Source organism: Puma concolor, chromosome D3, assembly GCF_028749965.1.
Source record: "Puma concolor isolate L17-30 chromosome D3, mPumCon1.1.hap2, whole genome shotgun sequence".
Taxonomy (NCBI): Eukaryota; Metazoa; Chordata; class Mammalia; order Carnivora; family Felidae; genus Puma; species Puma concolor.
In genome coordinates this window covers 74,666,323-74,693,363 of record NC_141678.1, presented here as the reverse complement: position 1 = coordinate 74,693,363, position 27,041 = coordinate 74,666,323, and the positions used below count along the sequence as shown (strand labels likewise).

Here is a 27,041-nt window from a genome sequence, read left to right as displayed (position 1 = left end):
TAATTGAAATGACTAATGGAATACATCTGTGCTAGAAAAAAGGTTTAAAAAAAACACACAGAATAGTCGTTTAAGTCCTTGATTTGATTAATAGCAGTAGTTCTGCGTTCAATACTTAGTGAGCGTTTGCCATGGCAGGTCTCTATGCTAGGCACAATAGGGAGTTAACACTGAAGAAGCCATTCTCCCTTTTAACTCGCGTATAAATTTGTTTGGCCTTCGTGGCCACATATTCTTGATAAGCCATGTATTCAAGAGAGCACTTTGGGAGTAAACTGTTAATGTACATCAAAAGCAGACCCACGGGAAGGATGGGGCCATGGACAGCTTTGCAAGGATAGTCAGAACTTAAAGAATTGCACAATGATTTGAAATTCCGTTAGGCATTCACGGCTTCTCCAGGTAACCTCAGTCTCCTCATGTCATGTGCTAGGCTTGTCTCCTCATTTACAAGTTCAGCTCGTTATCAGGATACTTCATTTTAGTAAATCTTTTACGTTGGCCATTAGACTTTGAGAACTATGTGAGGTGCTGGGTAAGCAGATGAATGAGACCCTAGATCCTGTCCTCCATGAGGACAGTCTCAACATAAAAATGTTTTTATAAATCCTTACTAGAGAGGATGTCATTTACAACAACCTTGAAATGGAACCTTCCCCATCCAATATGAAGAAGACTGGCATGTGACATTTTGATATTTTTTATTTTACTAAAATAGCAACCTGGCCAAATATACTTTTCAGCACATTTATTATAGCCACATGTTTATATTTATAGGAGAAGTGATGCTAATTCGCTGGTATGTTAACAGGTCTTATTCAAATTGTTCTATTTTTACTTTGGAACAAAATTGCTAAAGGGAAACATTTTAAGGCAAGTAGTGATTATAGCACACTTATCAAATTATATATTAAATAAACTTCCTGAACTGAGAAGGAGCATAAACTGAAAAGAAGGCAGTTATCTTGAATTATATATTGTTTATATAAGATTTCTTCAAATCCATTTTTATTGTAAGTTACTGATTGCTTTCCTGTTTTCTTTTGCTAAATTTCTACCTTCTCACTAACAAATAAAAATCCTCCTTTTAATCTGTAATAGATGACTTGGGATTCTAGAATGGATTTTCAGAAACCACCGAAAGACCTCCTCACTTTATTGTATACAATAAATAATGTATTTTTTTTTAATTCGAGAGGTGGTCAAATAGGTGAATGCATAAATCTCACCAACCCTTGGGCAGTTGTAATTTCCATTCCAAAATGCATGAGTTTTTTACTTTACTATTACTCTGCTATACATTAAGTAATGGTTACTATGGCAACCTTTGCATCACATTATAACATTTAAATATAAGGTGTTGTGTTTCTTTATAGGAAAAGACAATATACTTGAATTTTTAATGTTTGGTGAAATATAATCACTATGAAAATAAATAACTTTGTTCAAGGTCAATTGAATTCTTTGAGGATTATGCATAGTCCTCATTCATTTATTTTTTTGTGATGTCATGGGGCAGTACAAATTTTTGAAAAATTATTCCTGATAAATATCATATAATATTCATTAAATGCCTGTAGTTGGCCTTGCAAACAGAAAAACAAAGTTGAACCTGTTTAAGGTATTTATCAGTGGCTATTGCAGTAGTAAGAATTTGAATTTATTTAGCATCACAATGATAAAATTTTATCAAATACGTTTTTTATTTTTGCGTATCTAGTTGTGCAATATTTAGTACGACTAGTTTTGGTCTCACGTATAGTTGAATTAACAGTAGCAGTTTGCTCACGCTTGCGAAAGCAAAATTAAATGAGCCATTGAAGTAATCCTTGTGGCAGTTCCAGGAAAATGGCCACTTAAGCTGAAATTATCAAGATTGATTGTTGGCCAGTTTCTTTATTCAATATGGGTCAAAACTAGCCATTTCTTGTTGCCAGTGTAGTTCTAGGCCATGAGGCTGTCATCACTGTTTACGTGGACCCCAATATTTGACTTTTTTTTCATTTTTTTAATGATGATTTCTCTAAATTATTATCTCAGTGTATATTTTCTGAGAGTAGAAGACCTCACTGCCAATCAGTCATTCACGACTTTTGAGGAATCATTTAAAGAGTCATCAGTGGATTGTAATATAAGACCATGAATTGGAGGGACATAGGACGGTAACTGTGTCAGAGTCCATCTCTAAAGGACATTTTACATATGTTGTTTCATCTGTTCCTGGTAACTCTATATTAGAGCTTTCATTATTCCCTTTTTACAGAGGAGGAAAATAGGATTTAGAGCGGTTGCGTAACTAACCCCTAGTCATGATGCTTGTATGCTTCTGAGCTAGGGTGCATTCCCATCTGTTTGACCTCAGGGCCCTCCCTCTTTCCTTAAGAGGTTTTTTTTGTTTGTTTGTTTGTTTAAGTTTATTTATTTTGAGAGAGAGAGAAAGAGCAGGGGAGGGGCAGAGAGAGAGAGAGAAAGGTTGTGAGAGAGAATCCCAAGCAGACTCGTACTGTCAGCATGGAGCCTGACACCGGGCTCGATCTCACGACCGTGAGATCCTGACCTGAGCTGAAATCAAGAGATAATGACCTGAACCGAAATCAGGAGTTGGCCACTTAACCCACTGAACTATGCAGGCGCCCCGAGAGGTTTGGATTCTGCCTCTGACTTGTTACAATGGGCCTTGCATGTTCAGAGTGAGAATAAAAAGCATTGACCAGAAGTCCCTAAAAGAAAAATCTTTGCTAAATGATAATTTCAATAATTTACATTTCTCCACAGCACGATGACAATCTGTTAAGTCCCTGATTGTACAAGTTATCCTTGCCATCTTATCCTTCTAACTTTCCAGAGTTCTATTTTGCTGAAACCAAGCATAAGACTGAACTCAAAATAAACTATGAAGGTGCATTCCCGGACCTTCCGCTCTCGGGAATAGAGACTGTCCAAAGACTGACCTTCAGTTTTGAGCTTTGAAGTTCAGAGGTGGACACAGGTGGAAATACTGTGTTCTTCATTGCCCTTCGCTGTGAGATATATTCTGGGTTGCGGAGTAAGTGCCAACAGCAGCAAAATTATCGCCCCCTCCTGCTACTAGAGTAAGTCAGCAATGGCCCTTCTGTGGTCAAAATGGCAAATTCAGCAGCAGCTATTCGACAGGGATTTGCAAAAACTTCCCCATGGCTGTTAGGAATCTTATTCAGCAGTGTCTTTGAAAATCCGATCCTGTGCAGAATTCACTATGGAGAAATGACCTCCATTGCGATTTTTTTTAATGCGTTCTAAACAAATATAATTGGTAATTTTGCTCAATGTATATTTTGCACTTAGTACTGCAAAGTCTATTAGGTACCCATACAAATATCCAGCATTCATAAGTTTTATAGTGGTTCAGAATTTTATTTCCATATTAACGTAAAGCCTTCCCAAATTCCTGGCTTTATAGAGTCAGTTCGCCATACAAAGCCACTATACATCACTTAGGTTTGTGATGAAAGAATGGAATTGCAGCTGTGTGAGTACTAGAATACCCAAACATGAATTAGACTCACAAGCATTTGGCAATAGTTCAGAAAAGGAGCTTAATCTGGTTTCATCTGAGACTGCTTTTCTCTGTTCTACAACATCCCCCCAAGATGTTGTGTCTGATATCGGATCACAACGTAATGGGAGTGACGCAAAATCAGAGAAAGTGCTAAGAAACCAGGGGCACGTTTGCTTTTCCCCCGAGATTATTTTTTCTCCTGCTTCTGCTGCTGCTGCTGCTGCTTCTTCTTCTTCTTCTTCTTCTTCTTCTTCTTCTTCTCTCTCTCTCTCTCTCTCTCTCCCCCCACCCGATTCCAACTCTGAAATTCAAGGTCATTCACCTATTAGATGAATTAATTATAAGCCAAAAAGCAGCATTCATCGTACTCTGATCTCACTCATATCTATAATTAAGGGTAAATATAATCTTCCTTTTTAGAAATGTACCACCCACCCATTACATTTAAAGTGCTGACTGAAAGGAAATAATAGTTCAGAGCAAGATGATTTTAGTTTAACAAGAAAAAAGTTGATAATTTAAGCTTGAAGCAGTTAGTTCTATTTTTGATTACCATTCAGTTATAAATCTAATTTGAGATATATGCTGCTTTTCTGTTACTCAAGTTTAATTCATGGTTTGCATTCTTGGTTGCATAAGCAAAGTTCAGTGGTTGATCAAGGATGTTAAAAAGCTCCCCCCCCCCCACCACCACCAAGGGAATCGGGGCAGTGTTGAGAATGTGTTAGACTGAGACCCACATCTGATATAAAACAAACAAAAAAATTTTAATGGAAAAAGGACCCTCACAGAATGTTGCATTTGGCATTTGAGTGGCTCTGGTGGGGAATAGCTTACTGCTGAAGAATCAGTTGTAGGGGTGTGGACCCCAAAATATTTAAGCCCAGTTCACAAAGTCAACACACACACACACACACACACACACATATACACACACACACATATATATACACATATATATGCTGCGTGTATATATATAGAAGCATACACACACACACACGTATATATATATATAATATTTGGTTACAGTATTTTAAGTCTTAAAATTGTTTGTCTTTGGAAGAAAGTAAGGACTGAATAAGGGGAAGGGCTCGTCTCCTCACATTGCAGACAGTTAAAGAAAATGGTAAACTATGGGTTTAAGATTTACAGGTTAGCTCAGTGAGATGCCACATCTTGCTTCCAGTGTTTCCTGGCAGACTCGGGCAGCTCTCGACTGGGACCCAGCATAACCGCAGAGCATGAACTTGCACAATGTGAAAAACCTGAAACCTTTGTAATCTTATTTAAGGCAAAGATGAATTTGCCCATTTTGAAAGTAGACTTTAGCTTTCAAACTTAACTTTTAAATTAAGCATTAATGTGTGTGTGTGTGTGTGTGTGTGTGTGTGTGTGTGTGTGTGTATACCATGCAGGTGAATTCACGTGTAAATGAATGCCTATCCACTTTGTGCCATATTCAATTTACCTTGTTGAATTGAACGCCATTAACTTTCTAAGTTCATAAACTCAGGTTTTTTAGCCAGTGGAAATTTTTTTTTAATCTTTCTCATTGCTAAAGAGAGTTAAATGTGTGACGTAAAGGCCAAACAATAGTAAATGGTTATTGTTCATTTTACAAGTATACTCTACAATAAGAACACAATATTTTTATCTTAACTTTCCCTAGGGGGGTGATTAGGGCCCCCTTAAGTGTGAGGAAATGCTTATTTTTGTTGCTTTAGAAGAATGATTCTATTGTCTGAGAGAAAAAGAAAAAGGAACAAACAGGTCTAAAAAGAAAGAAACAGGAATGTGCTTTGTTTAAAAAAAAAAAAGGATTAGCATGAGCCACCAAATGTAAGTGCTATCTGGTCTTAGTTCTGTGTCACTATCCATAGTTCATGTGGCTGCGCATGCAAGTGTTAGGGGCATGGTTTATTTACAACTGGCCCGTGAAATGATTTTCTTTTACATTAACAACAGTAAGGTCAGCCACAGCCAGTTAGCGATCTTCTAGTTATCATTTTATATTTTTCACAGCTCTGTTGTGAATGCTGCTAAAACACAGTATAGCAAGCTTGTTTGTTTTTATGTTGACCTATTGAGTGCATCTAGTTTCTTGGGAGTGGAAACCTTTGCCACCAGGACCAACAAGAATTAAGCACTGGTTAAGCTCATTAGGAAGACAAGCAGGCATTTCAACCTATCTGCTCAGTCCTTGTTTGAGTATTTTGTATTATTTTAGGAAAAGAAAATGAAGGCAGAGGAGTAACGTCTGCCTAAGATACAAAGTTATCAATAATGTCCCCTTCAAGCTCCTCTTTTCATGAAAGGGAGGCTTATTTGTAAATTTACCAGACTGTGAGGAGGCTGTGATTTAAATCATTCACAGCTTTATCGATGGAAATTTCAAAGAAAACTTGGGCTTTAAATGTAGATTTTGTTACTAAGATTTACCAAGAGTGAAATTGCAGGTTGAGATTCTAAAATTGTTGAATGCCACTTGTAAAATGATAAAGAAATCATTTGATGTTATGCTGGTTATAGATGTTATTCCTGGTTTATAGAAAACTATTACAAAGAGCTCTGTATTTTAGTTTGTCATTGGGTAGCATTTTGATATCCTAAGTTCGGAAGAGGCAGTAATTGAGCATGCGGATGTCATATTTTTATCTGGCAAATGACCTGGTTTAATCTGGTATTTATGTGGCAAATATGAAGATACTCGCAATGAATTTTTGCTCAAAATGAGCTTCAAAACTAAAATCTCATCCTTAAAGTTTTATTCGAAAGTAATGTTGACTGTGTATCCCTTGGAAAAGTCTTAAACTGGAAACAGTGAAGGCAAACTTATCAGTAGCTGTTTAGTCCTTTATTACTCATCCAGCACTCACAAAAAATCCCTGGAACAGAGAGGTTCTCTTTATGATATTTAGCTATATGGCACTGGAAAGGGGAGGTTTGAATTTTTGATTTTCCAGCTTATGGGTCATATTTGACCAACTGCTTTCACTAGAAGACATGCCACTTTGTTGAGCTATTTAGGAATCAAAAAGACTGTCTTAATTTAAAACAAGGACTCTTTGTTTTAGTTGGTGACTGCCTTGTGAAATTTTTCAGTTCTCAGCGGGTTAACCAGGGAACAGGGGCAGAGTCATAATTGGCCTATTTAGAGTATTTTGCATGTGAATAGTGTGTTAGTGAAGCATCCCTAAGTCTGTTGTGAGTGACATGGTGATTAGAATTTAGATTAGGGAAAACACATTCTGTACTTTATCAAGGACAGTAATTAGTTCAGTCAGTAAAAGTTGATTACAAGTAACGATAAAGTTAGATTTTTAGTACTTAATTTTAAAATTTCTTTATTAAATAGTAAATTTGTTCTTAATATAAATGGTAGTATCTACACTTGTTTTCTTGCATATCAGACTAATTAACAGAACAATGTGTTCAATGCAGAGTATAATCAGGCGATTTATATATTATGGGTAAGTTTTTATGTAGTTTTTAGAAAATGTAATATTATTATATGATCTTTCGTGTGTCATCATTTTTGAAAGTTTAGTCATTTATCACACTGTGATAAGTTAATGATATTTGCGAAAGTTTTCTAGTGCTCAGGTAAATGTTTAATCTGTGGGGATGTATTTTAACTTCCAGTAGTCCTCAAGAGGGCATTCTAATTTGTTCCTGTTCGCTTAGAATGCCTACTATTTCTATGATTTTGGAAGTTAGCGTGAGATTTGAATTTGCTCCCGGTTCTGCTGGCATTTTCTCTTCTGTGGGTGCTGTGTAAATCCGTGGGGGATAATGCCGAGCCGATGCAGAGTCCTCAGTGGAGGGGAGCGTCCTACCCTCACCCCCAGCGTGAGCAGTCGGGGGAAGTTGTGTGCGTCCGAAAAATCAGATTCTTCTGGAGTTCTTGCGAAGGAAGGGCATGAATAGTTCCCAGATATGAGCCTAAGTGTAGATGAAGAAAACATGACTCTTACACAAACGCCCTCTTCTTAAACAATCAAAATGTGAGTCGTCTTAGGATGAAAGTTTCAAGAGAATCACCTTGTACCTTCCTCTCAAAAGCAAAGAATTTGAAAAATCACAAACTTCGTGCTAGCTTCTTAGACTGCTTTTCTTTTTCTTTTTGTTTGGTTGTGTTTTAATTGTTGCAGCTCGGCAGATGCTGTTTTCTTTATTGCCGTGGTTTAAGTACTAACAATCAGTTGGGGGGTGGTGAATGTGAAAAACTAACCTTCTATGTTTGTTTTCCCTTTTGAACCTTTTAGCAGAGTCTCCTTGGAGGTGACATGGATATGGGCAACCCAGGAACCCTGTCGCCCACCAAACCTGGTTCCCAGTATTATCAGTATTCTAGCAATAACCCCCGAAGGAGGCCTCTTCACAGTAGTGCCCTGGGTAAGGTATTCCTCTGCTTGAATGCCTGAGTGATTAGTAGTAGTCTTTTTCTTTCTTCCTCTCTTTTTTGATGCCATCCTTCTCACCCTATTCTCACCCCACCCCCCAAAACCATAAAATTTTGCTCAAATGTCAGGCTCGTGACCACCCCTCCCCAGTAGTACATTGGATGGGTATGTTAACAACTTCTAGTAGCAAGAGAACTATTTTGGTGTATGCTTATTTCTTGTTTTCTCTTGGCTGCCCATATAAGGAAACTTAAAAAAAAAATCAAAGCTTAAAAAAAGTTAAATATCTTGATTTTTATGAAAAAGGCAGAATTCGATTTCTGCCAGAATAAAATATGATAGCAGTACTGACATTTTGCTAAGGTAATGATTTAAGAAAATCTGGTCTAATCTAAATGGCTTCATGGTTTAATCTGTTTTAGTTAGGGAAATAGGCATTCGGGGACCTCACAGCCTCTTCATTTTCTTTCAGAGGTGCAGACAAAGAAAGTTCGAAAAGTTCCTCCAGGTTTGCCATCTTCAGTAAGTACTGCTTGTTTCTGCTTTGTATATTGTTTTATTTTGTTCTGTTTTGTATTGATGCAAGGGAGATAGGAGCAAATGAGGTTCCATGCGCCAGAGCAGCGTGTTTATCTAGACTGGGGATGAGGTAGGAATGACCTGCACGTCCAGCCACCTGACCCACGTTGGAGTGATTAATTGTGTATCCTGGAAGACTGGGTGGTTGTGTTGATATTCAGCAGTTTAAGCTCTGAAGAGAGCCTTGAAAAGGTGCCTGAAGTTCGAGGAGTTTTACCTGTACAGGGCTTTCAAGAGAATGAGTATTAGTTTCATGTGTTGGTTAAATTCTTTGTCGGTATTATGATGATTTATGGATTTGCATGCGAAAGGAGATTTGTGGAGAGGATTTAGGAAAAATTTACATGGGTTTCAGCCCAGAGTGCAGAGAGAATGTCTCTATTTTCTAGAGAGGTTACTGAATAAATGCTGCAAAGGTAGCTGCATCAGTAGCCATTTGTGTCTGGAATACCAGGTGACAACTAGAAGAATCCAGCTGTAACCAAGAGCATTCTGGGTCTTTTTACTACCTGGAGCTATACTCAGGCGTTGGTGAGGTCCCTCCAGGCTCCAGCGTAGCAAAAGTTGGTTGTGATCCCAACTAAATGCGATATCTTATTTTCAATTCTTATGTATATTTTCAAATCTGAGTTCCTACATGATTTTATTTAATTTTCTTTAAAACCAGTCTTTGCCTAAGTAAGTAGGCAAATTGCTTTGAGTAATTTCCTCCTTACATAGAACAAGAATACGAGTCTCCCCCCTTCTTGTTTCCTCCTTCCCTTCTTCTTTTTTCCTTTCTTCTTTCCTTCCTGTAAATATATATGTATATATATATATATATATATATACACACATATATATATATACATCTATACATATATATATATAGAGAGAGAGAGAGATACATAGTTTTGATTTAATTTAATTTAATTCTGTGTTCTGTAGGGCACTAGTATTCTTAGAAAAGAATGCTCATAAGCCTCATTGCAAGTTCTTCTCCTCTAAAATAAAATGGTATTCGGGTTTCTGAAAATATATTACCAATTGATGCTCGCATATTAGTTTTATTTCATTTTTAAGAAATTAGGAGAATAATAGGTTTTGCAAATGTGCTAAGATTAGATTAACCCAAACACCTGTGTATTTGACTTGCTTTCAGTTCAGCTCATCCAAAAAATTATTAAGTGAATATATCAGAGTGAGTCTTATCAGGAAAAAAACACAAATTTTGTATGCTGATTATCATAGACTTGGTAATGTTGAAGAAGCATCACAAAATTATCCATAAATACAGAAAAATATTATGTAAATAAAACTGCCAATTGTGTATAAAATAGTCACTTTGGACTACCAATAAGTCACTTAAAAATGTACTGAGTGGTTTATTCTTTAAATCTCTGTGCTGTATTAAAACTGACCAATATCCCTTCAGGTTTTTCTAAGCATATTTTAAGCTTGAAGTTGGTGGTGGATTTAATGTAGATGAAACTTTAGCTTTTAATAGCTTTTATGACAACCTCAAATGATACAGTCTTCACAGCTGTTGACATTTAAAACATGCCTGCACCTAATACGGACAGTATTGAATACAATGAGTGGACCTTCAGATGTCCTGAAATGATGGAATAGTTGCGTGCTGTTAAAGCCATGTAAAACTTGAAGCTATAGAACCTTATTTATGCCTCATAGCCAAACAAACTTTGTTTTTTCCAGTGCTAAAATTATGCAGAAATCTACCCAATTTCTAAGGAGTGTTTTGGTGTGGCCTTAGATATTATCTGTCTGCTTAATCATTGTCCATAATAATCTCTCCTACTTCACTGTAAGTTTTTTAAGTATTTTCCTAGAGTTAACTGGCCACTATAGAAAATTTCACGGATACAGTTTTTTCTTTGCCATTTTGACAGTTTGTGTGTTTTTGATATGTTGTCCTTGTTGAGAAATAAAAAGGTATCTTTCCTTTCTTTGCAGTAGATCTAGAATTGGAAATTTAGTTTGTATTATTTAATTTTTGGCTTTTGATGGTCAGTTTAAGGTTTACTCTTCTTAGAGAATTTATCTTGGCTAAATGTTTTAATGGTCCTTAAGGAACATTCTCATAAGTAGAGCCTGTTTTTTTAAAGACAAGGAGGAAAATTCAGTTGAAATGGATATTTTATCCTTGTTATTTTTTTGACTTTTCTTTTTTTAAGCCAGAAGAGTAACTAAGTTTGGTCTATTTCAGAATCCAATCATCTATTTATTGTCATTACTTTAAAAAAATCTCTGCTCTGTTTTAATAGCAATAATGTGACTTAGTTTATATTAGCTTCGTTGCATGCATTGGATTGCTTATTACTTATAACAAGATCCATGTGCCTTCCCACTGCACGAAATATATATTTTAATTTGATCTAAAGAGATGGTCCGCAATAGTCACTGTAACACGTTTGCTCCGGTATTTTTAGACCTCTGCCATGTTTTTTTTTCTTTTTTTTAAGCTCAAATTAATATATACCTGGTAAGATATCTCTAAAACTTGCTTTGGTATGTATGAATAGTTTTCTTACAAATAATAAGAAACTGGGGATAGTAAAAGGTTTCTTTTCAAGTGATTATGACTAGCTAAAGACATTTATATGTTTTCTTCAATACATATTTACCGTGATAAATAGTAATAAATCTGTCACAATCTGTGGTGTGAACTCACTTTTTTTTTTTCTTTTTGAAATGGGCCCTTTCTCCTCCTTGACATAAAAGAAAGAAAATTTAAACTGTAACATCTGTAATGAGATATTATTTATGACCTTACTAGAGTACAGAGGCTGGACCTCTTTTGTCGCCATTAGGCTGGATCTTCACAGGAAAGGAGAGCAAGGCTTGTCTGGCCCTGTTTTTGAAAATACTGCAGCATCTGTGGGAGAGAGGAAACATAAGCCTGGCCCAACATCACGCCATGGATCTGGCAGGATCCTTGAATGTGTTTGGGCTGTGCACTGCATCTAGAGACCTCAAGTCACTGAAGAAGCATGACAGTGATAGGATGGCGGAAGAACCATCCTGAGGGGTCGCCTTGAACAGGCGCAATGGAGGGAAGGAATTCTGTCCCTCTGGACCACAGAGGCCTGTACTTAGGGCTAGGGTGATGTTTCTTTAAAGGCAAGGCTGTGTGAAATGACAACTAATTGCCCACAAGAGCCCTGCTGAGTACTGCAGAACATTTTTGTGTTCTCTGTTCAGATGGGTGGTACGTTCTTCTTTTCAGGCACCTACCAGTTTCTTGTAACCCTCATCTTTTGATGAGAGTTTAATAATAAAGCTTTATTTTTTGTTGATGCCAGAATTTATTTCACCACTCTCTGATTTCTTGGATCTGCACATGAACTTCTTGTTTGATTTCTACATTTTGGTTTCCTTTTTTAAATCGTATATCTTAAACTTGATATTTTTCGATTTTACTGCTCTTCCATCATAGTTTCTATCTTTGTATAGCCTAATAGTCACACCTATTGAATCGTGAATTCATACAGAGAGAAATATACCCATTAAATCACATTTTGGGGGGACAATGATCCATAATTCTTAGAAATTTACATGGAAGCATTAAAATCTAGAAAGCAAAAAATTTTCACCTTATGTCATTCTAAAATATTTTTTCCAAACACACATAAAAAACTCAAAGACATGGTCTTTTAGAGACTTTATTGTGCCCACCAATATGGAAACACATAAAACTGCCCTCTTCTTATAACTTGAATGCATGAAATGATATACATTTAACCAGAAACTGTTAACAACTGCAACCATTCTACTTGGAATGTTGATGAAAATTTGTCTTCAATTCCAATCGAGCTTTAAAACTTTAATGACAGTGTCACTGTCTTCCCCACTTGGAATCCCTGGAACTTCAGATTTCTCTAGAAATAAGAAGTTTTATCTTTAGAAATAGTTTATGACCTGTCTTATCACCAGTGATTTTTCCAAACTGAACTTTTCAGTAAAGTCTATTTTTTATGTTAAATTTACTTTTTCTTTCTTTGTGTGTTGTTTTCTAAATCAGGAAGATCTGGCAAACTTTGTATTAAGTGATCAGGAATAATTCTGGACACATGAATCCTAAGGACAACAATCTCTACAATAGTAACACTTCTAAAATAAGATTTGGGCACTCCCAGAAAATTTTAGAGATGAGTTAATCTTTAGATGGACTTGAAAAATACAACTTCAATGTATATGAGATACCAGGTTTACTAGTTTTCTTAAAGAATAATTCTTAAAGAACATAAAATCTTAATGTTTAAATGAGTTTTTGTTTTTTGTTTTTTTGGTTTTTGTTTTTGTTTTTACAGAAGAGATTGTTAGGGAAATATCAGGGAAAGTTGGATAATGCTGATGGCCTTAAGTGATCTGTGTGTTTTACATTATATAAAAAACCTTCATATGTGAAGGTAGCAAAAATGATCGTGAGTTCATACCTTAAAAAATTTTTAGGAAGGAAATGTTTTTTCTCAAATGCTTGAGGAAATCAAAATTTAAAAGAGAAGTTGGTAATTGTTTATTTCCTTCTTAGAGGCTCAGAAATCATATGTTTGAAAAGTCAGTACTTAAAATATATAATTTCCCCCATCACTTTGAAAGTGATCATATATCACAGTGATGCTATTTCATGTCAGCAAAATTTTGACTTGAGTGATAATGCAACTTACATTAAAATAAAATATATATTAATTTTAAAATGAACTAAGTGTCAGCGACCTGGACTCCTTCCTTTGTAGGAAATTCTAGAGTAACCAATTATGTGATAATGTATAAAAGGAGGGGCCTCATCAAGGTTCATTCTTGGAGAGGTAGATCCTTTGTGAAAAGTATAACTATAGGTGTTTACATTACAATATTTGGTTAACTCGTAATAGTTAACTTTAAACTTAGGGTGCCCATTCTCCAATTAAAAATATTGAAATATGAAGTTTGGATATTAAACTTATGTTTACTAGTTATAAAAATGTATAGACAGAAAAAAGATGAAGTATAATGCAATTAAATCATCCCCAGTAGGACGGAAGTATTATTCACACAATTTACACAGAATATGTAACCTGACGCCAGGGAACACCTTGAAGGTTGAGAAAATATTCGTCACAGAGAGCGTATATTTTTGTGCAGTTAATACTGAATATACTAAACCAGAAGCTTCAGAAGTTCAGCGTATACATTCTTTCTTTGAAAACTAATCCTATCCTCTGCATTGCAGTTTGCAGTTAGAGGCTATGGAGGTTATGCTTTTTGTGAATTGCTGCTTATGAAACATAGGAGAATCTCTATATTTAAGTTTTTTGGAGGCTCTTACTCTATTAAGAATATTTCAAAAGGCATATGAAATTCACACACATTTACAACATATGTACCATTAGGCATTCCAGTCTCTCAGGAGTTTGCTGTAAGATTTCTGTATTTTTGTTTGGAATTTTGGAATAATGAGATCTCTTCCATCATCCTCTCTGCTAGGAAACCTACTCCTGCTCCCCTTAAAAAGATGACTTCTGGTATGTGTATTTTAAGTATAAAGTGAGAAGAAATGTAAGGGAGAAGAAAAACACAAAAGTTAACTCTAGAGCAAAGGTTTGCATATTTGTGAGCTCTTCAGGGATTATCTTTACCACGAAAAGGATTTATGTGTCAAACACTCAATTGAGAAGAAACCACCTAGATTCCTCCTCAATAGAGATGCCTGCCTGGCCCCTTTTGTCTGATCATTCTACTGAGCAAGCTCTTCTAAGGTGGTGTGCATGATATATATTCCCCCCACCCCATGTGTATTTTTATTTTAAACCAAGTTTTCAAAATTTCACCTGCTGAGATTTATCAGGACTTTTGTTAAGGTTTCCACAACTGTAACAATAGCATTTAGTATAAAACTGGCCTCATTCGTTGAGAAAGGAGAAATACATTTCAGGAAACTGTTATTTGGAACCTATTTTATCACTTTCACTGAAGAGTATATTTTGGTGCGAAGTCTTGGACTCTGTCTGACTGGTTTAATTATTAAGAAATCGAAGAAGCTGCCGGAAGGCTGCTTTACCTAAAGAGAATTGTAACAGGCCTGCATGCATTTTGAAATTATAAAAACTTGTTTCACAGTGTGTGGCTTGACTGTAAATTTATTTTGTGTTTGTGGAATAATATAAATGCTTGGCTTAATATTTGGTTGGAGACCATTTTTTTAAACTTTTTCCATTTCATTGACTGAACTGTTCATTTTATTGTCTAACATGGTGGAATTTTCTCGTTGTTTTCCCCCAGTCACTGATAATTTCTGTGTTTTCAAGGCGTGTTTTCCTGATTCCAAACAATTCTGAAGTTTTTGTTTGAAAGTCATAAATCAAAGTCAGATAAAACTTGGAGGGCTAAGTAAGATCCTCTCAGAATATGTAGCAATAATCCTAAAAGGAATGAAGAGTCTCTTCAAAAATAGCAAAGTTGTATTTTCTTAAGGCAGATTAAATTCTGTCAGGCTGTTGACAGACACTTGCTTTGTTTTGTTTTTTGAATAAATTGCACTGAATTCTTAAACTGAACATAAAGTCACATTTCAAAGCAATAGCATGAGATTCTCAGGCTTGATCTTCACTGTCCCAGGGTGTATTTGTGTACAGGGCTGTGCTCATTTTAAAGGAATAAGAGCTTTTGTAAAATGCGGTGCGAAATTTGTGGTTTTAAATACTCAATTATTTTATCTCAAAACAGTAGCATGTGAATGATACCGACTTCTTTTTTTTTTTTTTCTTTCTTTCTTTTTCTTTTTTTTCCCCCGGTGGTTGCAGCTGTTGTGTAGGTGCTTAGCTCTTTGAGTTTTATGCTTTGCTTGAGCTTATACTCCCTCTTCAGAGAAATTAAGGTAGTGCAGAAGAGTCTGCATTTTGTAGAATTTCAAGGTTGACAAAAGGATGTGAGTTTCAGTGAGAAGTACAGATTTCAATTCTGAAGGAATGTGCAAATTCATTTTTGAAAAGAACATTTTAAGAATTTTATTTAAGTCGCTTAGCGACAGCCCCTATTATCTGTCTAGTCTAACTTTGTCATCTGCGGAATTAATCATAAATACGCTCCTGAGGTTGAAACTTGATACATAAGTGATTCCTTCTAGAGTAATCAGAAGAGGACCTGTGCGTGTATTAAATGCCACTAAATTTATTTGGAGTATTCAGTGGAACAGAATAATAGGGGCATTTCTTAGTGAAGCCCCTTGGTAGCAAAGTGTAAAGAAATGTCTTGGTGTTGCTGCTGTGCATCAGCAGTGTTTTCAACGATAGTGATTAAAAGGCATTTCCTTTGTGAAACATGGACTCCTATTAGAAAGGCTTAGTGTTCTCAAAAAATGACCCCTGTGGTATATTCCTCACACACATACAAAAACTGTCACTGTTACCACTTGCTGTTACCATCTAGGGATTTTTTTTTTTTTTTTCCTGGAGAAAATGCCGTTTTGGAGCAATTACTTTGATATCATCCGAGAAAGAGCGCCTGTCTGCAGCAGCTTCATCATCCCCAGCCTATATCATTCTAAATATGCCTCCTGGATTATACTTATAATAATATTGTAATGGCTTTCATTCTACCGATTGGCAAAGTCTATCATTATATCATTAGCTGCCACGAGAAAGCAGTTTCAAGTAGGGTCGCTGATTCTTAGCGTTAACGTTTGCAAGTAACCCCGTTTGGGGAATTCACTCGTTTCACAGGTGCTCAGGTGTGTTAACCTAGGGTACAATAATATTTTCTGGCTTGCTCATTACGAAACAAACTTGAAGTACAAAATAATTCAATAATAAGCAGAGTATGAAAACTGGGGTTTTATTGTAGCAAAGTCTAATAACTTGAGATGTTAGCAGATGAGATAAAAAATAAAATTTGTCTAAGGGTACAGTGGTAGTCAACTCATTTCTCCAAACTACTGAAGCTGAAGTTTCAAAAGAATGTTCTTGGCCTGGCAATTAAGACCTGTTGATTCAGTTTGAAATTTTTAAGCCATTAAGCTAAATAGAAAATGAATCTGTTTCTGTAACTAGTGTACTGTTTGAACGTATTGTTATATAATAAAAAGGTACAAATTCTGCCATTTGATACTAAGGCATCTGCTTCACGAGTGAAATTTTATTACCAGAACCTGTGGGTTCCTCATATAGTGCCTTGATAGGAATTTTATTTTTAGATGTATACAGCGCATCGCCACACATATCATCTGGAGTTTAATTGATAGGGATGGGCAAGAGAAAATGGAATTAGGCATTTTTATTATGGGCAGATACAGCTGGAATTCTGAAATTCAAATCCCAGTAAGTCATTATTCTATAAACCATGCTATTTTGTTTTCCCTTTAATAAATTACACCAACAACCTAGCGGTTAAGTGGAACTCCATCATGACAAACTGGGAGCATCCAGGTGGGAGGGGAAGACAGCATTTTCAGAAGTTTTCATTCATTCATTCATTCATTCATTCATTCATTTCTTTCTTTTTTTATACTTATTCAAAGCATATTGTTCAGCTAACCTAAAAACCAGACACACCAAATGACATTGTGCATTTCCTCCTCTTCTGTGTACCCTTTATTTAAATCGTGAAGCTTCACAGCTAAGGTCCTTCCTGTTTAAGGAAGTTCTCAGTGTTGCATCACTTACATCCCCAGTTGGTGGGGATGGCCTTACATTTTAAAGAGCATAAAGTCTGGCCTTTTGAGAAGGTTGTGCATTCAAAGACCCAAATAACACACGCAGTGAAACACAGGGACCTCTTGTCCTTTAGGCTTATTTTAGAGATGCTGAGTCCCCTTACTCACCTTGAAATGGGTAAGGATCCTTTGCACATACATCTTTTTTTTTTTTTTTTGTCCCATACAGGCTAAATTCACTGCCCTGCATGTTTCTTTCAAATATATTTCCAATGAATGACTATGGTAATAAAAGTGGTGTGGTGGGATGGAAATAACACTGCACTAGAATTAAAGAGATCTCTCTAATTAAATGTGTGGTATCCTCTATTTCCTCACATAGTGGCCCTAGTTGGGTCACACATCTATTTCATGGTCTACAAAGGAGGTATAAATAGCACCTTCTTCATGAGATGATGTTGATATACTAATAACAATAACAAACCTGAACATAGTATTTATTCTGTGCCAGGAACTGAGTACTTTGCATCTAATGAATCACTTACTCCTACAAAATCCTATGCGATGGGATGTCCTACTCTTTATTCATGGCTAAACAAACAGAGACACAGAGGGGTAATGACACATGCCTGAGGTCACACAGCTAATAAATGGCAGAGCTGGTGTTGAGACCTGGGAAGTCTGTCTGCCAGGTTTCTGTGTCCTTAATCATGATGCCATGCTCCCCCTGGCTATTCAGAGTATTTGGTAGAACAAAAATCTCTACAATCTGATTGTTGTTTACTTAGCAAGTATTTGCCAACCTGGAATAAATTAAGTATTCAGAATGTTCATCTCACTGTAGAATGACCCTCAGTACCTCTAAGTGGTACACTGGTTTTTACGCACAGCTTCTGCTCAGCCAGATCCCTTAGAAAGTCTAGACCATTCAGTATAGCATTTCTGTAACAGAGACAGGATGATCTAGTGGTTAAGAGCATGGAATCTGATCATCTGGGTTTTTAGTTGGCTGTGCCACTTACTAGCTACGTGGCCTTGGGCACATGATGTAGTATCCTTGAATTATTTTCTGAAAAATGGGCAAAATATACATACCTCCTAAGGATACTGTGATAAATAAATAAAGGACAAAACATATATAATGTGCTCTGCATAATCCTGACACATTGTAAACATCTAAGAAATGATAACTTCTAAGGACAGTAATAAACCCCCTCAATGTTAGCATCAGCAAGAAGGTAAATACCTTTCTTCGGGCACTTGAGAAAAACTTCACCTGTAGTTTACTGGAGTAGTTGGGTACAGAGCAGAAACTAAGACCAGGGTCTCAACTGCATGTAGAAGAATTCTACCTAATGGAGGTCGCTTGCCTTGTCTGAAACGATGAAATACCGCAAGCACTTTCTGTAGGTCTTTGTTCCTCGCAGTAGTGTCTCTATCAGGCCGAGACACCTAGTCAGCTGTTTGAATCATTCGACTTAGGCTCTGCAAAGTTTGCCTTGGAAGTATGTACTCCATCTTTTTTTCTTTTGAAATGGAACATCAGGCCAAGATGACAGAGCTCCTCATAATATGATTCCCTCTGCCAGTAATTTGTTTATGCCGAAGTCAGCCCCGCCTCTAAGCGACAAGGAGATACAGGCTTTTTCTTTCATCTTCTATCAGTCTTACTCTGTAATTGGCCAGAAGCAGGTCAAGGAGCAGGGTAGGCCTAGGGTTTTTACTTCATCTGGCAAGACGAAGATGTGTTGAGCAGGTGGGACTGTGTGGCACTTTGTTTCTCTTCTAAAGTAAAACAGAGTTTGATTTGATTAGGACTGTTGAGGTAAATTTCAAACATTCAACAGGACTATTTATACAGATGTTTTAGGGTAAAGTCAAAGAATTGCTGGATTCTGGCCTTTGCCACATTGTCATGTGTTTTTTTCTCAGTGCCGTTGCTGAATTCATAAAAGAAAATTTGTTTTTGCGTGTCAGCTAAGGGAAACTTAGAACGGTTTTTTACAAGGGCTGATTAGTGAACTCTTGAATTTCAAGAAAAAAACATCTGCCAAAGAGGGTGGGGCAAAGAGAGCATGGTCTCCACCTTCCACCACGAATGATTCTTCCCAGCCAATTTTCATTTACAGAAAAACCAGGCAGCACATCAGACTCCTCGGGAAAGGTCCTTCTGGCCGGACCTCTTCCTCGCGTCCCGGAACGGGGACGGACGCTTCGGTTCACAGAGACAGACTCTTTCTCTGGGAAACCGAATCGATCCGATGGAGCCACCCCTCATTCGTAATCATTGCCACCTTGTGGATTACAAAGGATATTGGTTTTCATCAGACTTCCATTTCAATTTGGCTTTTTTATGGCAAGTACACGTTGGCAGTGGATTGCTGTGTTCCTCACCAAAAGGATCCTCGTTTGCTCAACAACACCTCACTTCTCCACTCACAGTTCATTTATGATTCTGATGAGAGTGTTTTTTCAGGAAACACACATTTCACTTTTTGACCTAGGAGCATCTGTTAGAATTTTTTTTTAATACTACTTTGGCATTCTGAAAGTGTTAATGTCTTTCATATCTGTTTAATGCTATTTAGGGATATTTATGATCACCTCTTGGTTACTCAGGGTAAAGTGTGTCGCAATTTTTTTTAAACAGACAGGAAAGCATTCACATGAGGAAACAGATTGCTTTAAACATGTGCTTCCTGTGACAGTAAAAAGAACAAATTAGATTTAACACTGTGTAATGAATGCATAAATGTGTACATTTAAGCTTTTAAAAGCTTTATGTTCAGTTCTGGTCACAACAAAAATTGAGTCACCTGTAAAAATTAAAGCTGCCTGGGTTGCTCTCAGATTCCTAAAATGCCCAGAAATTGAGATCCACACCTGATGATGCCGAATTGGAATCATAAAAAGAATGATATGTTAATGCTGGAGGGAACGAGAACGGTCCAGGGCACATGGAAAGGTTAAACCAGGTTAGAGTTTGATTCTATACACTCAGCAAAGAAATCAGAATGTTTCGGAGAACAGGGAGGCGAGTAGGATTTTACCACCATCTTCCTCTCTGTCTGGGAATCAAGGAAAAAATCCCATTCTTCTGAACCCCAAATATTCCTCTCTTTCATGAAAAAAAAAAAAAGGAAAAGAAAATCTGATGTTTACTTACTAGCGGCTGCTAAGATTTAATTACACAAGAAAAAGACTCCTTTTCTTATGTAATTCAGTTTGTGCTCATGTATGCTGGCTGGCAGGGAGTGAATAGAATATGAGTTAATATTTCCAGTTAGGCGCGAGTGCTGAATTGGAGGGCACGAATCCTCTCCCCATAAGAGTCTCTCCTCCTCCTCGCCATTTCTGTCTGAGCCCTGCGGATGGTGTGTTTCCTTCCCTTGTGCTTTCAAAGCTAAGGATTTGTGGCACGCTCCCCATCCCTCTGGCCAAGGAAGGCCAGGACAGAGTCCCTCAGGGGAGGGCACATAGTTTGGGGACATCTGACTCTCTCATATCACATACTGAGGTACTAATATCAAAACAGACTGCTTGTCGTTGCACGGTGGGGCAGTGCTTTTTTTGGCTGCCGTGGTCGAAATGAAATGGGCAAGCTGTAGTCCGCTTGGCATCAGATTGGGCTAAGGGAAGCTGGGAGATCAGAGTCAGACTGTGAATGCAAGTAACAGCCAATGGTTAACTTCCTTTTTGTGTGTCACTTGGCAGCAAGGAGACTGATGGTGATTTTCTTTTCTTTTCTTTTTCTTTCTTTCTTTCTTTCTTTCTTTCTTTCTTTCTTTCTTTCTTTCTTTTTTTTTTTTTTTTTTTTTTTAACGTGGGTAAGAGTTCAGTGCCCTGGGAAGAGCCGTAGACACTGTCACGGTGCTTCCTCACACAGTTGAGTTGCGTTGATTTCTTGAGGCCAGTACAAGTGTTCCAAGCGCCAGCTCCCGGAACTGTATACAGGGCCGCTGGACTTCAGATGAGGAAGGTAATCAGATGAGAGGTGATCCACACAGAACCTCACTGCTGATCTCCAGGAAGTCTCAGGGAAATCAGACTCTTGCAGAAGGCAGCAGAGCCAAAGGATAATATATGCACTTGACTGGATACTCCCTTGTATGCAGACACCCAAAGATATTTTTAAAATGATCACTACCGCACATCCCTCGTCTCCCATCAAAGATTCAAATCAGTTTTGGGCTGTCTGGAAAATGCAGGGCTAAAATAGCCACATTGAATTCGGATGAAATTACCTTCTGCTTTTTGGGGAGGTTGTTGCTCTTGTGTTAGTCGAATTATTTTCTTTGAAGATTCGTTTGGAAGAGAGTTTGGGAGAATTTCTAGCCTCCCTCTAGAATTTCCTCCCATTTCTCTGTTTGCAAAGAGCTGTTCCCCAAAGGCGAAAAGAGCGAGTTGCCATCTTGAGGAGTGAATTGTATGTGTAGTGAGCACCAAATGGTCTCAAAGTTACCCCAGAATTTTCAATATCTCTAGTTGCTTTCAAATACTATTTATTCCCCTAACCGTTTGTGCAGGGTTTCAGTAAGATGACCAACTTCTGACAACCCTAAAAGCAGGGAAGGAAGCTTAGAAATAGAATACCATTTGTCTGGTAATTAGAGTGTATCTCTTAAGAGTTCGAGAGAATTCTGATTAACCTTTCTGTTCCGACATTCTCACATAAAATTAGCACACCTTTTAAATTATTATCTAGTATTTAAACACATATTTTTGAGTCGTCTTAATGCAACAGGTTCTGGAGACACTAAAAGTGTGTTATAGGTTTCTAAAAAACTTCATTTTTCTTACATTTTAAATGTTCTGTTTGTGCAAAATTTCGAGAATCACCATAAGGGCTTCTTTGCATTTTTAATTTAGTAACTAACATATGAATAAATTTGCATATTAATTAGTTGCAGATTAAATCATGCATACATAATTGCCTCCTTACTGTGTTTAATGTTTGTCAAAATCTCCAGCCTGGTTTGATGGATGTCGTATGAAAGATTACAATTTGATGTACCCTTGGAAGTATTTACACCAATAATGCAAGATTCTTAATAGCAGAATTCTCTAGTTATATACAGTTACTAATAAACATGTAAGATAGGTACATGTCCCTTTGACTAAAATTTTTTCTTTGCACCAAATCATTTACTATTCATAATCATTAATGCATCTCCTAATTATACAGCATATGTCTGTTAACCCTTTCGTTGCTGGTCTTCAAATGGTAGCTTCTTTCTTTCCTTGCCCCCTAAAGAAAGCAAATTATTTGATAGTATTCTGAAATTACTGCGTTGCCTTTTACTTCTTTCTCTACTGGTGTGTGGACACACCTCATTTGCCACTTACTCTCACCTACAGTTGAGAATTACGTGATCACGTTGTATTTTCCAGTTAAAGATCAAGAGATGACCCATGCACACACACTTAGCTGATGGGCTTTCACTTTTACCAATGTTGAAAAGAATTCAGATATTTGAAATGCTTCCTATTAAATGGTAAATACACATGCACACATGCACAGTTTTTGGAAGGATAATCATAGGATAAGTAAAATTATTTAAATTATGTTTTACTCCATTTTGAATATGGTAATGCATTTAATGTTTTATCATAAAATATAGAATGGATTCTTTTTTTTTTTTTTTTTTTTGGTACCAGTACTGAGATCTCTACAGAAACTGACTAGAGAATGGGTGTACTTGATTTGACAGAGTTAAAAAAATATGTATGCCAGTAAGTGTTCTTTTTAATTAATTCCTCAGGTATTTAATTTTTTTAAGTTTTATTTTACTCATGTACAGAGTAGACCAACTGGCATATTTTTTTTTTAATATTTTGATGTCTAAGCTGCTTATCACACTGTATTACCCTGCATTAATGAGTATTCCTACTGTGCAAAATTCTATCAAAAATGATGGTGTGAATGTCATTTTTAATTGGAAGTTTATACAGTCAAATTTATAGTACACAACAAAAAATATGTACGTAATTCTGTTCCAAGCCTTTTTTAGGCAATTGATCTTTTTGGTTTAAGTATACATTTTTATCATCCTGACCTTAAATTTAGCTTGAGAATCCGGACAAATATTACTGAGTTTGAATTAATACCATTGTTGAGGGAAGAGGGAAACCAAGGCACAGGACAATTATAAAGCCTTTTAATTATGAGAGGAACAAATATAGAATCTATTTTCAGGAATCCCTCTTAAACATGAAAACTTGCTGACCAATTTTGCATGTTCCATAGAAGCCAAAATATCTGCTTTCTGTCTATTCTATTGTTGAATGCCTTGCATTTATATGCTTATTAAGGAGACAAAGGTTAAAATGAGTCCAAAGCGTAAAGAGCTGCTTTCCTTTCTTTGATTCTTACATAGGAGAAATAATACCTCCTGCTCACCTACCCCAGGGTCGTTTTCTTCTAATCACAAAGCACAATGAACTATTTATTGATTTAGCAAAACATTCTTTTGCAACAGGCAATATAGCATTAAATTATTTAGCAATGAGAGAAATTAAATGAAAGCTGCAAAACTTACACAGGGAAGCAAACAGACCCAAAACATCTTATTTGTCCACAGCCATTGTGCCTAGGTAATTCAGGGCATATGGTATGTAAATGATGTTTGGAGACCCTTGCCAAATCTACACACGGCGGGATAAATTAAGGACAGGTTTCCCTGGGTGTAAGTCCCACAATTGTGACCGGCACACTCCCTGCTTGGATGTGCTTGTTCCGTTCTTGTGTTTTAGCAAGAGCTTCACACAGCATTCAATGGTCAAACCTGGTCCTCAGCCTGCTTCGAAGACATTATTTTTAACTTGTGAGGATTGATTTTATAATTAAATTTAAAATACAGCACGAGTTTCTCTTCCCCTTACATTTGAAAAATAAGGTCTGAATAATTCATCAGTATATATTTGGATATTACCCATTTAAATGGGTATCTTTGACAATGGAAATCAAGTGCCTCTCACCCACTGAAGAAAGATATTACTAAGCAGTGACTTTTTTCTAGGTCAAGATTAAGATATTTGCTAGAACAGGAAGTGAATTATTTTGAACAATTAATAATTTTAGTCCCAAATTAGCCCAGTCGTAATTTATTAATTCAACTTTGTAACTCAAATTACTAGTATCACTTAATATTTGAATTATTATTTTCAAGTATCTGCTCTCACTTCTAGAAAGGTGAAATCACTATCTGCTTCTTCCATTTAAAACTTCTTTGAAATAGCTGCGAGGTTATGCTATTTCCTTTTTTCTGAAAGGAATGTCTTTTCTAAGCTGGGTGTTGTGGCCCATAGTTTTTGCTACTTTAAAGTCCATTTTGATTATCTTGGAACTGTATAATTGGAGATTTTGTTTAGAAATGTTGGCAGTTCCTTTCCTCCTATGATAATTCATCAGCAGATACCTAGGTAGTGCATTTGCATGAAGACTTAATTATGAATACAAGACTTAAACATGTTATTAATGCAAGTTATTTCAGGGCATTTTAAAGTATGTAGAGTATGGTTTAGGATGTTTTGTTGTTTTTACTATTAAAAATGCTTTTTTTTTTTTTACCAATAAAGCTGTTATTTTTGTAAGGATAATAATATGTTTCTTCTATAAAGTAGCAGTTTAGGCGCTGTTCCTACTATTACCATTTCATTTATGAAACACAGATAACATGCTAGTTACTGTATGAAGAATGAAATTAGGTTCAGTTCCTGTCCATTGCTGTGTAAGTTGGGTAAAATCAGGGGGAAAATACCCCTGAGATCAACATAAGTCAATAATACTTGACACAGATTTAGCTTAAAAGTCATGCAAGTTGGTGGTGCGTCTGGAGGAGTTCACGTAATTATCATGTAGCCCGCAGTTGGTGAACTCAGGGTGAAGTTTTGAGCTGGTGATTCTGTGACCATCCCCTTGGTTCATTGAAACTACTTTGCACAGCTGTGCTCCCAACTCAACAACGGAGAGCAAAAACAATATTTGCTGGAAAATCAAGCTCAGTTGGCCTTCTAACTTTGCTGGGAACTTGCAGCCTTGAAAACAACAAAGGATAGATAATCACAGTTGAGATTACAGAGTCCAGATTAAATGTATTACACAGGAGGGGTGGTGTGGCCCAAGTTTACCCGCACTGTGCTAAAACCGTGAATGCCCACGTATTAAGCACTGTAGTCACTTACCAAAATTTTTGGTTTTAAATGTCATTGAACCACATTTAAACAAAGCACCTGTACTTCATTCAAAAAAATTAAGGTATATGGAGAGCTGTGGAGGTAAGCTGAGGGATTCTTTTATTTTTGCATATTTGGTGGGAGGCAAGAGCCATAGACAATAAAGACAAGCCATCTCAAGTATTAAAACAGTCTATTTTCATGTAATGTATGAATCAAAATGACTTAGCAGTTTTAATTTTTTTCTTTTAGAAAGAAAAGAATATAAAGAGAGAGATAAGTGAAATTTGCATCTCTACAGACAACTCTGCATAGCAAATTTAAGATTCTGGCAATTTCCTTACTAACATCTGAAAATTGAGAATGTATAGGAATCTCAGACAGATCCTTAATTATTGCGTTGCTACCAGGAGTCTCTGTGATGGTATCAATAAGTTAGGAAACTTTTTTTAAGAAGGAATAAACGGGGGCTCCTGGGTGTCTCAGTCAGTTAAGCCTTGGACTTCGGCTCAGGTCATGATCTTGTGGTCCGTGAGTTCGAGCCCCACATCAGGCTCTGTGCTGATAGCTCAGAGCCTGGACCCTGTTTCAGATTCTGTGTCTCTGTCTCCCTCTGCCTCTCCCCCCTGTTTTTTTCTCTCTCTCTCTCTTGAAAAAATAAAACATAAAAAAAATGTTTTTAAGTGATAAGCAACTAAACTGATAACTAACTTATTTTAGCATAATGCATTCAGACCAAATTTCTCCTTGGTAAAGAATATTGAAACTGTATTAATTGTTTGTATATACTTAGGAAATTTTAGGGAGACCTGATACATTAATCTTCTTTCATAAAAGATACGGCTTCTGCTTATCCCGATCTCAAGTATATTTCAAACCAGTCTTTATAAAATATTATAACCTTTCTTTTAGAAATCTGTGCAACATCAAGTATGTGTATCACAGAGGTAACTGGAGACAGAGAGTATAATTTCTATCATATTACCAAAAGGGGTCTATAGCTCTCCAAAGGTTAAGGAACCCTGATTTCAGCCAGAAGTTGCAGGAAGTGATTGATGATCCTACATCATCATATCCCCAGTCAGCGATGGATCAACACGAGGCTTAAGTATCAAAAAAATTCAGCAAATATTTATTGCACACCTACTAAGCGCCAGTATTCTCGGAAGGTACATAGCAGTGGACCAAATTCCTACCATTGTGAAGATTTACATGGCTGCAAGTAGTTGTTGAAGCAAGACCTCATTAAAAAAAAATTTTTTTTAGCGTAGTTGACACACAATCCTTCATTAGTTTCAGGTGTACAACGTAGAGATAGAGACTTGACATCTCTATATGTTATGCTGTGTTCATCACAAGTGTAGCTACCATCTGTCATCATACAATGCTACTACAATATCATTGACTGTATTCCCTAAGCAAAAGTTCACTTTATAATGCTCCACAGGGTCCCAACACCACGATCCACCTTGTGAACTAATAAATACAGAGGCTATGCTTCTTAAAAGCCCAACAACTGATGTAATCCCACAGTCCATGATAGCAATATAATAGACAATAGATAAAATCAACCACAGAATCTAGTGTAATCGTCAGTGAGGTTTTTTGTCATCGGCCTATTTTTTGCTAGCAGTGAAACAAAATGACATCTCTTTAAAAAGGTTTTTGTTTCTCTAGTCCTTAAAATCAAGTTAAATGGAATGTTTTGGGAAGGACA

At 36.6% G+C, this 27,041-nt stretch overlaps 1 protein-coding gene across 35 annotated transcripts in view; it reads left to right on the top strand.

Moving 5' to 3' along the window:
- The window catches only part of TCF4 (transcription factor 4), a 359,573-nt gene that overhangs the window by 224,025 nt on the left and 108,507 nt on the right, over positions 1 to 27,041 (top strand). For 23 of the 35 annotated variants that reach the window (XM_086683047.1, XM_086683058.1, XM_086683048.1 and 20 more), the window contains 2 exons: positions 7,804 to 7,933; positions 8,414 to 8,463. In XM_086683047.1, coding sequence (XP_086539173.1) covers positions 7,804 to 7,933; positions 8,414 to 8,463 — 180 coding nt within the window. Of the gene's footprint in view, positions 1 to 6,848; positions 7,009 to 7,523; positions 7,543 to 7,803; positions 7,934 to 8,413; positions 8,464 to 27,041 lie in introns of those variants that run through there. The other 12 variants (XM_086683075.1, XM_086683056.1, XM_086683053.1 and 9 more) reach the window with 3 other exon arrangements.